This window comes from Aspergillus karnatakaensis, assembly GCF_047715665.1.
Source record: "Aspergillus karnatakaensis strain CBS 102800 unplaced genomic scaffold BJY04scaffold_29, whole genome shotgun sequence".
Taxonomy (NCBI): Eukaryota; Fungi; Ascomycota; class Eurotiomycetes; order Eurotiales; family Aspergillaceae; genus Aspergillus; species Aspergillus karnatakaensis.
This window is the reverse complement of record NW_027395741.1, coordinates 148,165-161,027: the sequence shown is the minus strand read 5'-3', so window position 1 is coordinate 161,027 and position 12,863 is coordinate 148,165. Positions and strand designations below refer to the sequence as shown.

The window sequence follows — 12,863 nt, the reverse complement described above, 5'->3', positions numbered from 1 at the left end:
TATGTGTTGATCTCAGTATGCATAAGCTCATGCTCCATGCTGACTCGCGACAATAGATCGTGCAGTTCGTACATTTAGCGTAGTCATGGCACACGAAGGCTGTACATGCTGGACTACTACTGTCAAAACAAACCTTGATCTGATGGGACATAATCTTTGGCCCAGTGTCTAACACAGCGTATTCGGACCTGCGTATTGATTTGAACCACGGAGGCGTATTCAGCAGATGTTCATCACCGGTAAGACAGCTGGTAGAGTTGTCTACTACCAACGAGAGTTAAAATGTAGATGATAACCCAGCAGGTCTCCTCTATTTCATTTACAGCCGTCGGACTACTATCGCAGCCATACCTCATTCAGTGATCCACCCACGATCGATATGGCACTAAACATCATCATCATCGGCGCCGGCACCACCGGCCTCCTCCTCGCCCAAGGGCTCAAGCAGGTACGCGGTCAATCCCTTCACCCCAAACAAACCAACTCATTCATCTCTGTAGGCCGAAATTAAAGCCACCGTATACGAACGCGAAACACCTGAGATGTATATCCACCGCCCGAGAGAATGGGGCATGTCCTTGTAAACACCACCTCCCCCACCCCCCCTCTACCCCTATTCCCCACTCCTAATACCAACTAACCACCAACTATCACAGCCACTGGGGCAGCGAATCAGCCAAGAAACTCCTCAGCCCCTCCCTCCGCTCCCGGATCAAAGAAGTCTGGGTCGACCCCACCGTCCCCGACAACAGCACCTACGAACTCCCCAGCTACGCCGGCCACACAGGCGAGCTGCTCGGCAAAACCCCCGACCGGTCGATGCGCGTCACACGCCGCAAGATGCGCAAGCTGTTCAGCGAGGGACTCGACATCCAATACGGAAAGCACCTCGTCTCGATTTCCAAGGACGATGGGAGCGGAGCCGTAACCGCGACATTCGAAGACGGGACATCCGTAACAGGCGACCTCGTCGTGGGCTGCGACAGCGCGAACTCCACAGCTAGACGTCTCCTCCTCGGTGATGCGGGAAGGGTTAACTACCTCGATTTAACGATGCTGAACTTCACGGTGAAATTCGATTCCGAGACTTCGAGGCTTATTAGGAACACACATCCCTTTGCGTTTAACTCGTACCACCCGGCAAACCGCATGTTTTGGGTTTCTGCGCAGCATATCGGCGACCCGGAGGATCCGGAAACATGGACCTTCCAGCTTATTGTCTCGTGGCCTGGCGCTCCGCGGGCGGGTGATAAGGAGATGGCAGACCAAGAAAGCCGCACGGCATACCTTAAGGCCATGGCGGGTGAATACGCAGAGCCCTGGAAGACGATCATCGAGAAGATCCCCGAGGATATCAAATTCGGGACGGATAGGGTGGCGTCGTGGTGTCCGTTTGACTGGTCCGGTGTTGATCTTGCGGGTGTGGTGACGCTAGCAGGTGATGCGGCACATCCCATCCCGCCGTATCGCGGGCAGGGATTGAATCTGGGGCTGCAGGATGCTGCGGAGTTGGCGGCGGAGCTTGTAGCTGTAGGGGACTCCCGGGAGGGCGTTTTGGATGCGGTCAGGAGGTATGAGCGGGGAATGCTGGTCAGGGCGAAGGAGGAGTTTGAGGTTTCGTCCAAGTCGGCGGAGGCGGCGCATGATTTTAAGATGATGGTGAGTGATCTAGCTTGAATTTTGGGTGGGTGTGATAACTGACTGGGCCTAGCATGAGCACCCGATCTTGAAGATGGGGTTGGATCGTCCTTCGGAGGGGGTGAGCAAGTGAAGAGCCTGGCTCTCATTGTTCCTTCAATAGTTCTAGTTGGCCCAGACCGGCGGTGGATCCTACAGCCTGGATTGGGGTGAGGACTTCTCTACACTACATCATTTTACTCTGTCGTCTGCAGGATATTCCGTACAAGACTTTCACTTATTCATTCCTCGAGCATAAGTGTAAACGCTCATTAAGAGCATGGGTTTCCCTTACAATGATATATTATGGACAGCCAATGCGTTATGTAAAACTCACTCCCGTCAACAACATATGTCTCAAAACGTGACCGATAAGACAGTTTTCTACGGCTTTGAGGTATAACACTGGTGTTACTGGACACCAAAAGGCAAACCAATTTCCATACGCATCAATGAATATATTCTTGGTAGCTATCTACTAAGCACACCCTACGCCAAAGCCTCCCGCGACAACCCTAGAAAGCCGCATCTAATGGTAGAAAACCAAGCCCCGGGTATCAAGCAATATCGCCGCTCTATTATCGACTGGCAGGTATACTGTGTAGATTCTATGTTTATCTCAATCATTAACTCCATGATAAAAGGCTGCTCGGAATGTGGGGTGCGGACCCGGGTGTATCAATAGAGGGCGCTGATTCCGGTGTCTCTTAAATTCCTACGCTTGTTGTGTGGGGTTGGAGAGTACATCAAGGTATTATCTAGTCGATATGAACAGGGCTCATCGGCCCACCGGTGACCTGGGCGTGTAATGCCCCATTAAACCCAAGAAACTCAAAATACTGACCTCCAAGTTCATGGCTATACTGCGACCGACTCTGCGGGGTCAAGGGCGAGAAATATGCAGGGAGGTTAGCAACTGTTCAGCAAGCACGAATGCACACTAGAAGATTCAGATCCTATGTGGGAGTTGGTACGATTACGAAGAGAGGGGTGCCATCGGAATGTGGAGGGCGACCTCAGTCTAATACCCGATTATCAGCCCAGCAATGTGCACTCACCAATGCATGCAATACATCACCAGATACGAGTTAGCACCATAAGCCGGCTGCAGCAATCACTGATCAATAACCGCGACCACGAATGACGCCATGTGCTGTCCTGCTGCTCCAACCCTAACCAGCAAAGGCAAAACCTCGGCTCCCCGGAAAATACGAACTATACAATTTCCTCCAATGGCAGCCCATCTTGATCGGCAATCCGGCAGTCGGGGTTTGATATGTCTCCATCAGGCCCTGCTGGCGATCTCACTCCATGCTTCCTGGGTTCTCCACACACTCCCCGGATCCTCCCCCGCAATCCAGCACTACTTTCTGGCTTGGCGGCTGTTGGAGGTAATTGTGATTCGATATCACCGAGCCGACAACCTGTTGGAAAGAAGGTTTATGTAGTCGATGGTGCCATGCCAAGCTCCTCAGTTGCCGGTGCGGCAGACGGACAATTACCGTGGGTGATGAGAGAGGTATAAATTGGCATACCTTGGTGAAGATGGGTTAGGTGTAGATCAGTAACGCAGTATCGCAATCATGAAGCTCCTCACAGGACTAGCCTTGCTCTTTTACCTTCCTTCTGCACTCTCTGCCCCCTCCGGTAGGCACTACGCCCGCGATGTATCGACCCAAGAACCCCTAGTGATCCACCTCAAGCCCCAACAAACCGAGACTCGAGAGCTCGTCTCTCTCGACGGCCTGTGGAAATTTGCCGTCGCATCAGACAATACGACTGAGACCCCGTGGACCGCCCCCTTACCTAAAGGTCTCGAAATCCCGGTACCATCTTCGTACAACGACCTCTTCGTCGACCGCGACATCCACAATCACGTCGGCTGGGTATACTACCAGCGCGACGTAATCATCCCCCGAGGATGGAGTCAGGAGCGAATCTTCATCCGTCTTGAGTCCGCAACCCACGAAGGAAGGGTGTATGTGAATGATGAGCTTGTCGCTGAGCATGTAGGCGGGTACACCCCCTTCGAAGCAGACATCACGGATCTTGTCTCTGCCGGCGAGAAGATCCGCCTCACGATTGGTGTCAATAATGAGTTGACGAATGAGACTATCCCGCCGGGGAACATCACTGTCACGCAGGAGACAGGCCGCCGTGTGCAGACGTACAAGCATGACTTCTACAATTATGCCGGGCTCGCAAGGTCTGTCTGGTTATACTCTGTCCCAAGAGAGCAATACATCCAAGACGTGGTCGTCGTGCCAGATGTCGACGGTACAACCGGGCTGCTCAACTATACTGTCACCACCTCGTCCGAAACAACAGCCGAAGTCCGAATCACCATCACCGACGAAGACGGCGAGACAGTCGCAGAAGCCACCGGAGAGTCCGGCGTGATCTCAATCGAATCCGTCCACCTCTGGCAACCCGGTGCCGCCTACCTCTACAATTTCATCGCCAGCATCGTCGACTCCTCAAACACCAAAATAGACACCTACACCGTCCCCGTCGGCGTCCGCACAGTCAAGGTCCAAAATCGCCAATTCCTCATCAACGACCAACCCTTCTACTTCACCGGCTTCGGCAAACACGAAGACTCCGCCATCCGCGGCAAAGGCCACGACCAAGCCTACCTAGTCCACGACTTCCAACTCCTCCACTGGATCGGCGCAAACTCCTTCCGCACCTCACACTACCCCTACGCCGAGGAAGTCTACGACTTCGCCGACCGACACGGCATCGTCATCATCGACGAAACCGCCGCCGTGGGCCTCGCATACTCCATCGGCGGCGGAATCGCCACCTCCTCAGCCCCCACAACATTCGTCCCCGACGGCATAAACAACAACACGCGCGCCGCCCACGCCCAAGCCATCCGCGAACTCATCGCCCGCGACAAAAACCACCCCAGCGTCGTCATGTGGGCGATCGCCAACGAACCGGCCTCAAACGAAGAAGGGTCAAGAGAATACTTCGAACCCCTAACCCAACTCGCCCGCGACCTCGACCCCGCCCACCGCCCCATCACATTCGCAAACCTCGGCCAGGCAACCTACGAGATGGACCGCATCTCCGATCTCTTCGACGTGCTCTGCCTAAACCGGTATTTCGCGTGGTATTCCTTCACCGGCGACCTGGCCGAGGGCGAAGCCCACCTCACGAACGAACTGCGCGGGTGGACGGAAACGTACCCGGACAAACCGATCATTATCTCGGAGTACGGGGCGGACACGCTGGCGGGACTGCATAGTGTGTTTGGATTGTTGTGGAGCGAGGAATTCCAGGTTGAGTTTCTGGAGATGTACCATCGGGTGTTTGATGGCTTTGAGGCGGTGGTGGGCGAGCATGTGTGGAATTTTGCGGATTTCCAGACAAATGTCGGCATTCAGAGGGTAGATGGGAATAAGAAGGGGGTTTTTACGCGGGATCGCAGGCCGAAGGGGGCGGCGCATGCGCTTAGGAAGAGGTGGAGGGAGATCTTGGGGGGGAGTAAGTAAGGATTGTTTATCTTGGGGACGCAGCGGTGGCTATCTGTTTGTTTTGGTGGAGATGTTGAGTGTTGTGGCTAGTCTGCCTTCATTTAATGGGGAATGCCTCGTGACAGCTGTTTGTTGGAATCTGGTAGGACGTGGCTCTAGAGCAGAGCGACGAATACTCGGTAGAAAGACTCTGTTAACAAAGTCTGCCTTGCGCTCGTGACTGTCCTTGAAATGAAAGAATTTTCTCGAGTCAAGAGCAGGAGCACTATTCCCTCGCCAAGGGCAGTTATAGTATCACTATATCCCGTAGACGAATAGCAATACCGGCAATTCCAACACCAACAGCCCTACATTGACCCTAAATACAAGCTAAGTCCAATCCTAACCATTAATTTGGGGCCGCGAGAATCAGACGTCTCACCGACTGCAAAGCTAAGAGTGGTTCAAACGGCCCCCAATGCATCATTTCCACTAGTCTGTCAGTCCCTTGGTAGGGGCCGTCTAATCTATCTGAAAGACTGCTAGTACCTAGTCTAGCTGGCTAGGGGTAGCACGGTCGGCGCAGTCCGCCTGTGGTTTCTGCTTGTTTCCCGGTAGATTGGTGCTCCTGCTTCAGCCTCAGGAATGTGATTCGGCTGGGTGTGTTGCTCATTGGTTTTCCAACTTACACCAGGAGGATTTATAGTGCTGAACTGGGGGCTAGTACTTGTTGGAACGGATTGACCACGGAGGCCGCGGTGTGGAGATCATTGCATTTGGAGGTTGCAGAGGGCTGAGCCTCGATCTATTTCAGGTTGTTGTTGGGAACTACCTACTCTAGGGTTAGAGCTTGGATGTTGTTGAGGATACTAAAAATTGTATAAATACAGAGACATTCCTCACACGTTCGAATACGCGATCACTAGCAATCCCAGCATCCTTCACATCGACATCTCAAACCTCTCCCCCAAGAACACCATCTTTCCTACCGCCAACATGCGCTCCAACACCCTCTTCTACGGCCTCACCCTCCTCACCGGCGCCCTCGCCGCCGACGATATCGTAACAATCATCGCCCCCGGCGACTCTGCCCCTCCTCCAGCTCTAATCGGAAAGCAAATCGGCGCCGTAAGCTCCATCTCATCTATTCACCCCGTGGCGTACAAAACTAACTCTATCAAAGCAATCCGACCAAACCTCCTACTCCCTCACCTGCGCCTCAACAGTCACCTCCTGCGAGGTCCCCGGCTCAGGCGTGACACTCGTCGAAGGCCCCTCGACATACCAGCTGCAACTCGAGTTAGACAACGAGTAAGTCATACACCCTCCTCTTCTGATTCCTCCCCCCTCTACCCAGTACAGCAACCGACCCAGTACCACAACGTACACAAAATACCAACTAACCTTGTCCACTTTATTAGACCCTACACAGTCGCCTGCGCCCTCACCTCCTCTGCCGCCGCCTGCTCCATCAAACTCGGCACAGAAGAGTGGTCCGACGCATTCACGGAGACCCTCTCATCGTATACCATCGCCGTCACCGCTACCGAGGGTGGCGTGGGCCTTTCGACTACGCCGACGGCGACTGCAAGCCCTTCGCAGACAGAGTCGAACACGGTGACGCGTACTGCTACTGAGAGCGCAAACACGACTGAGACCCCGGAGGCTGAGAATGCCGATGGTGATGAGGATGCTGACGCCGAGGCTGAGGAGACGGACAGTGATAACGCGGCTTTGGCGATGGTGACGGGTATGCCGATGCAGTGGGCTGGAGCTGTCGCGATGGGTGTTGCTGCTGTTGCTATGGTTTAGATTTTTTGAAGGGTACATTGGATTGGGGTCTGGGCGATGTGTTTTGAATTCGGAAAATCCGTTATGTTCCTGTTTTAATAAATCGGGTTGGTTGCTGTACGAGTATGCTAATAAGGAAAGAACGTTTTTGATGATGTTCTTGTTGGAGGGGAGGAGTCTCCTCGTAAACTGAAGATGGGTGACAGATATGGCCATGCTTTGAATGCCTGACACGCTGTAGCTGTGAGCTTGTTGCGTTAGCTGCGACTAATCAAGTTGGGTGATAGTACGCGATAAAGTCTGAATGAATGGCCTACATATTATGTCTGTGCAGCATGCAGCGTCCACGGCTATTCTGTTAGGAAGCCTCTAAGACGTCGCTAGGGCTATGCTAGAGCGTGAAATCACCAGCTTGACTCATTCTACCATGCTAAGCTAGGAGAAGAAAGGGTATGTATTATGGACACAACGGTTAGCAAGCATTAACTCAGCCTGCCTGTAGTAGGTCGCGGCACTGGCTGCTCTATAATCTACTAGCTCCGACATCTCTGGCCTTTGCAACTTCACAGCCGGAGTAATTGTAGCTTTACCTACAAAGAAGGTAGCATGGGTATAACTGCCATAAGGTGGCCCTGTAGCCCTCTCTAACAGTTCACTATGAAAACACCCGACACAATAATCTACCTTCCAATAGAGACATCAGCTACAACCCCTGACAGCATCCTCTTATGAGACATACAAGAAAAGACACACTGTGAGGAGCATATTTAAGCTAACGACCAAACAAGACCACAAGAAACGAATGGATCCTGACCTAAAACCAAAAACCAAAAACAAAACGCACATGCCAACAACTACTCCTCCATCTCATCCACCTCATCCACCGGATCAGCCAACGACATCTGATCCAAATCCTCCTGCACCAACTGATTGATTTCCTCCTCCGTCCTCCCCCCGGCCCCCACCACATCCTCGCGCATCTCCTCCTCCCTCCCCTCCCAAACCGCCTTCAACTCACCCAAAAACCGATCCAACCAAGCCGCCATCTCCCGCTTCATCCTCGCAGTCCTCGCCTGCGTCCCCACATCCAGCATCCTCTCCCTATAATCCTCAAGCCAGTCATACACCGCCTTCGCCTCCCGAAACCCCAAATACCCATTCGCCCCCTGCATCAGACTCTCCGCAACCCGCCGCAACCCTTCCGAGTCCGCAATATGTTGCGCGGTAACGGGGTACCCGGCCGCCTGCGGATCAGAGAGCATGGCCCTCGCCACGGTCTCAAGGAGCACGTAATCGCCCATTCGCGACGGCCGCGGGATATTCCGGGTTGAAGGGCCCTCGCCGAAAAGTGGCTCTTCGTTGGGTGTGGCGCCCTCGCTTGCGGGCCGGTTGATAGATTGCATCATGCCTTGGTGTTGGATCTCGGCTTGGTGCTGTGGTTGGCCCTCGTACGCGTCCCAGTTGTGGCAGTTTATGCAGTTCGGGTAGACGAGGGAGACGAAGTCGCTGCCGCAGCGCTCGCAGGTTGAGATGTGGCCGGCTTCGCGGCAGGCAGTGTCGTCGGCGCTGTTGCAGACGGGGCAGCGGGGTGGGGTGCCTTGCGGGTGGTTGGACATGTTCTGGAGGGTGCGTCGGTGGAAACCTGCGAAGGAATTCTGGTTAGGGTTCGACATTGATATGGAGTATTCCGCTGACGGTTGGAATTGATGTGAGGGAGGATATCTCATCTTGGGATGAGGGTGGTACTTATACATCTAGCCTTCGTAGGTAACAAGGATGGGGCCAATATGAATATCTTTGTGAAGATGTTTCTGCGCATTGTTCATGGTGTGGGATAGATAGTAAGATTGAGGCTTGTTTCATTCGGATTGTAGTCATGGTTTCTGATACACTTTGTTGGCTTTTGCTCCCCTGTATCAAAGGATATTCCTGCGTTCTGAATCAACCAGTCTTACGGGGGTTGTACGGGCTCAATGAAAAGCGCCATGCACTAAGGGTCTTTGAATCTATCCAGACGCAGACATTAGACTGACTAAATGGCACAGGGTCCATATGCGATAACATGGCCGAGGATGCCTTGTAACTAGATCACGACCTGAGAGGGAATACCAGCTAGTCTTCCTCTCCTTCATCTCCAACCATATCTCCATTCTTATCCTTATGCTGACCCTTATCCTCATCCTCCTGTCCATATTCCCTCAAATCCAAGAACATCTCCTCCAGCGCATCATCGGCTCTAGTAAGAGAATCCTCCCAGAACCAAGCCCACATAAGTCTCTTATTGCGCGACGCTCCTAGTACACGCTCGCTATATCCGCGCGCAACGGCGTCATGGGCTTGAACCTCCTTCGCCATATCGGGGGATATCCAGTCGTTCTGTAAAGCGCGCACGGCGCGACGAATGTTGTCCACGTATTCCCAGTCTTCGATTTGCTTCTTGAGGGCTTCGCTGCGGCGATCTTCGATTTCGTTCGATGTGTGGTTCGGTGCGGGTTTATTCCTAGAATGTTCAGTTGGAGGCGGCCCGAGGTGTTCATCTGGAGTTTCTGACTAATTGTAGGCGATGTATAGTGGCAGGACCACTGGAGATTGGGAAGGGGATGGGCTAAGTACCGATGTTAGAACAGGATTTGGGTTCCCGGTGATGCTCGGTCTGGGCCTCGCGCTGGCTCTTGGTGGGTTTGAGGTATTTCTCAGCGAAGAGGAGTTCGGCCCGGCTTTGGCAGCTGCTACAGCGCGCCCGCGTGAAGGTAGCGGCGTCGGGGAGAAACTCGTTACCGCAGCGGCGGCAGACCGTGATGTGGTTGACTGCGTAGCTGGTGGTTCTGTCGTTCCTGCGATAGACGAGGCCTGCGGCTGTCTTGGTGTTGATACTTGGGTTCATTGTGGTGGAAATGGTATGCTAAAGGATGATAGAAAGCTGTGAAGAGATTCGATCGCTGGCGATGGCATCCATATGATTTGCAGGTGGCTAATTTGCGGAAGGTTGATAAACTTACGTGTGGTGGGCATGGGTTGAATGTCTCGGGCAGTGATTGGTGATTGATTGCATTTCCTGCGCTTTATGCCTGTGAGGAACCATTCATGGCGGCTTCTAATGTAGTGAGTGGTTCATAGATTAACGCCAATTCATAATAGTAACCTGCACTGTGCTCAGTCAGTATGCACGCTCTCAACAGTATGAAAGGCGGACAATACAGGACCCAGCCCTCTAGAACCTGAATTCTATTCCGCCTGTATCCTATGTAGTGCAATAATAGTAGTTCACTTGATCTTGCAAGCAGAAAAGGATTTTCATGGATAGATCATCTACGTTATCACAATGTGCAGGTTACCATAAAAACACCCTAACTAACTTACAATACAGCAAATCAAGTGGTAAAGTTCGGTCAATATCTTGCGCAATACTACAATCTCCAACTAGCACTCAAATGCCCATACAACGCCGGATTCATTGCCGCCAATCTTTCTCCTTCCTCCGTCCCACCCATCACAGTATCCTCATCCTCCACAGCCTTGACGACGGCCTTAGAAGGTGAAGGAGACATTGCTGTTGACGTTGACCTGTGGAAACCAGGGTTCAACCCCTTCGCAAAATCGAACGGAGAAGGCGTTCTGAAAGGATTTGTCCCCAGGCTTTGGGTTTGAGTCTTGCTCTGTAAAGATTGGGGGACTGATGCCGCTTGCGCGAAAGGGTTCGAAACCTTCTGCTGCGACGTAACCAACGAAGACCCTGGCCCGTGAGATATAGTAGATGCGGAAGGCGACTGCTGTTTGCTAGCCTTCCCAAAATCAAACGCGCTTGAAGTCGAAGCAAGGCCTGACGTAAGAGCCGGCCGGTGGACGTTCATCTGCGAGAAGGTATGTGCAGCGGCGCTTGGCATGAACGGGCGTGGGGTGGGGGGTCGCTGCGAACTTACCTGAGATGTTGGTATTCCAGGCTTTGCGGGCGGTGCCATGGCGGTGTCCTGTGATGGGCTGTCTGGCTGGCGCCGGCATGTTAGACAGTAGCCATTGATGACAAAAGTCGAGGGGGTTCGTGGGCACTTGGTGCACCAGTCGGGCCCCGGGGACGGCTTGGAACTGTTGATCGGAGTCGAGGATGGTGTTGCTCCCATGGGGAAAGAGCGCTCTGTGAAGTCCATGGTGATTTTGGAGGTAATCGGTCTGAGTGGCCTTGTCAGTTCCTGTAGAGCACACGTTTCAAGTGGCGGTTTGATGGCTTTCTCAATGCGCGCGTGTGGGTTGCCTTGGTCTTCATATATCCTTGGCTCACATACAGTGGACTTCAAAGGCCTTTGTGCAGGTCCGGTTTTGTGAGTTAACAAGGGGTACGAAACATACTCTATTGTATGTTCTTTGTTTTTTCTTTCCAGAAAGTCATGACTGGGCACATAATGTCTTTGATGAAGACTTGAGACAACTTACATGAGGGCTGAGAACCATCTCAATCACTCTCTTACCACCGCCTCGGGATATGATCTATGTATGTTAGAGATTTGGGAGCTGTTGTCCAGAATGTCCATCAAATACTCCTGCACGAGCTATCTATGAAAGGTAGATGAAGATAATACCCAGCTTCTGGAAGCCGGCGGCATTCCCTCTGGAGACAACCGAGAACCTAACCACCGGCTCGAAACCATGAAGTTTAGAAACCATCCTCTCCGGCGACCCCAGACTCAACATCATCCTCACCCACAGGCTCAATATCATAATCCACCTCCTCATCAAACTCGACACCATACCCCTCACCCCAAACCTCCTCCCCCTCCTCCCCATCCACCCCCCTCTTCGCATAATCCGGATCAATCCTATAACAATTCGTCTTATAAGACCTAATCTCATTCGCGACCCCCCACTCATGAAAATTGAGGTACTGGTTCCTGCAAAAATGGCCAAACTTTTTATCCAGCGACCCCTGGCAGTTCTTGCCGGTATACAGATAGATGCAGCACCTGGTCGTGTGCGCCGAGTTATCAGACCAGTACCGCATCGAAGAGACCTTGCCGTCTAGACTGCCGACGTTGTCGTGGCATTTCCAGCCCGAGCCACCGGGGCCGGCGCGCGTGAATTGCGGGCCTTTGGCTTCCTCGAGCTGGTAGAAGCGGACGCGCCAGGCGGTGGTGGTTGGGAGGGAGGTTAGGGATAGGGCGAGGGAGAGGAGAGATAGGTCGAGCTTCATGGTGGTCAGTGTCTGGAGGTGTGTTTGTTGTGGGATGCGCCGGATGGGTTTCTCTTGAAAGTTCAGGTTCAGATTGCGATGTTTTGGTAATCTCTGTTCTGTTCGAGGCTTTTGTGCTCCCTTTTATATATTGTTCCTGGTACCACCCTGTCTGCGTGTGCTCGTTCAGCTGGAATTCCTTGTTCGCCATTCAGTCTCTCCATAAAACACAGTCGGATAATTTGATTCAATACACATGCTTCTCCCTCTCCTCGCCATTGGCTCAAGGCCGATCAATCCGCTGTATTCCATACCTACATTTCTTCTCGATACTCGTATTCAGCAATCACGGCCACACCGAGCCTCCACTTTGACTGCGCGTACTCGCACCCCTCGACGAAGGTCACCGCCATGAATTTGATTCACAATTATATATCATACCCTGGATACTCGTCCAAATAAGGGTCTATTTCACGAGCTGAAGTTTAGGCTACCCACATGGCCAAGAGACCAAGCTCGTATTTAAGCGCAGTTCCTTCTGCGATTTATCGTAGCTAGCCTCTTCGAGGTCTTAGCTCCAAAGGCAATGCACACGTGGTAGCATCACTGGTCCTACGTGTATCATTCTGGTGTGAATAGACCCCAGTTTATCCTTTCTCGCATTTGGGCGCCTGCCGTGGTGGAGTCTTTGGGTGCTTATGGATTACTTACAGCGAGCTAAGGAGATTACATATAGTGATGTTCTTGGTTTTTCCTCTGGAGGAGAGGAGCCA

At 52.7% G+C, this 12,863-nt stretch overlaps 6 protein-coding genes across 6 annotated transcripts; 2 read left to right on the top strand and 4 right to left on the bottom strand.

Moving 5' to 3' along the window:
• Nucleotides 1–379: 379 nt before the first annotated feature.
• BJY04DRAFT_219045 (uncharacterized protein) lies at nt 380–1,771 on the top strand (the record flags this gene model as incomplete). Its single annotated transcript, XM_073716474.1, has 4 exons — nt 380–448; nt 501–580; nt 657–1,659; nt 1,712–1,771. The coding sequence occupies 4 exons, from the start codon at nt 380–382 to the stop codon at nt 1,769–1,771; spliced, it is 1,212 nt and encodes a 403-aa protein (XP_073570388.1).
• Nucleotides 1,772–3,260: 1,489 nt separating this feature from the next.
• On the top strand, nt 3,261–5,177 carry BJY04DRAFT_228227 (glycoside hydrolase superfamily; the record flags this gene model as incomplete). Its single annotated transcript, XM_073718792.1, has 1 exon — nt 3,261–5,177. One exon carries the CDS (start codon nt 3,261–3,263, stop codon nt 5,175–5,177), a length of 1,917 nt encoding a protein of 638 aa, XP_073570387.1.
• Nucleotides 5,178–7,783: 2,606 nt separating this feature from the next.
• On the bottom strand, nt 7,784–8,602 carry BJY04DRAFT_219043 (uncharacterized protein; the record flags this gene model as incomplete). The annotated part of the gene is made up of 1 exon (XM_073716473.1): nt 7,784–8,602. One exon carries the CDS (start codon nt 8,600–8,602, stop codon nt 7,784–7,786), a length of 819 nt encoding a protein of 272 aa, XP_073570386.1.
• A 439-nt stretch (nt 8,603–9,041) lies between these two features.
• Nucleotides 9,042–9,813, bottom strand: BJY04DRAFT_219042 (uncharacterized protein; the record flags this gene model as incomplete). The annotated part of the gene is made up of 2 exons (XM_073716472.1): nt 9,042–9,475; nt 9,543–9,813. The coding sequence occupies 2 exons, from the start codon at nt 9,811–9,813 to the stop codon at nt 9,042–9,044; spliced, it is 705 nt and encodes a 234-aa protein (XP_073570385.1).
• A 523-nt stretch (nt 9,814–10,336) lies between these two features.
• Nucleotides 10,337–11,074, bottom strand: BJY04DRAFT_219041 (uncharacterized protein; the record flags this gene model as incomplete). Its single annotated transcript, XM_073716471.1, has 1 exon — nt 10,337–11,074. The coding sequence occupies one exon, from the start codon at nt 11,072–11,074 to the stop codon at nt 10,337–10,339; it is 738 nt and encodes a 245-aa protein (XP_073570384.1).
• Nucleotides 11,075–11,577: 503 nt separating this feature from the next.
• On the bottom strand, nt 11,578–12,111 carry BJY04DRAFT_219040 (uncharacterized protein; the record flags this gene model as incomplete). Its single annotated transcript, XM_073716470.1, has 1 exon — nt 11,578–12,111. The coding sequence occupies one exon, from the start codon at nt 12,109–12,111 to the stop codon at nt 11,578–11,580; it is 534 nt and encodes a 177-aa protein (XP_073570383.1).
• Nucleotides 12,112–12,863: the final 752 nt, after the last annotated feature.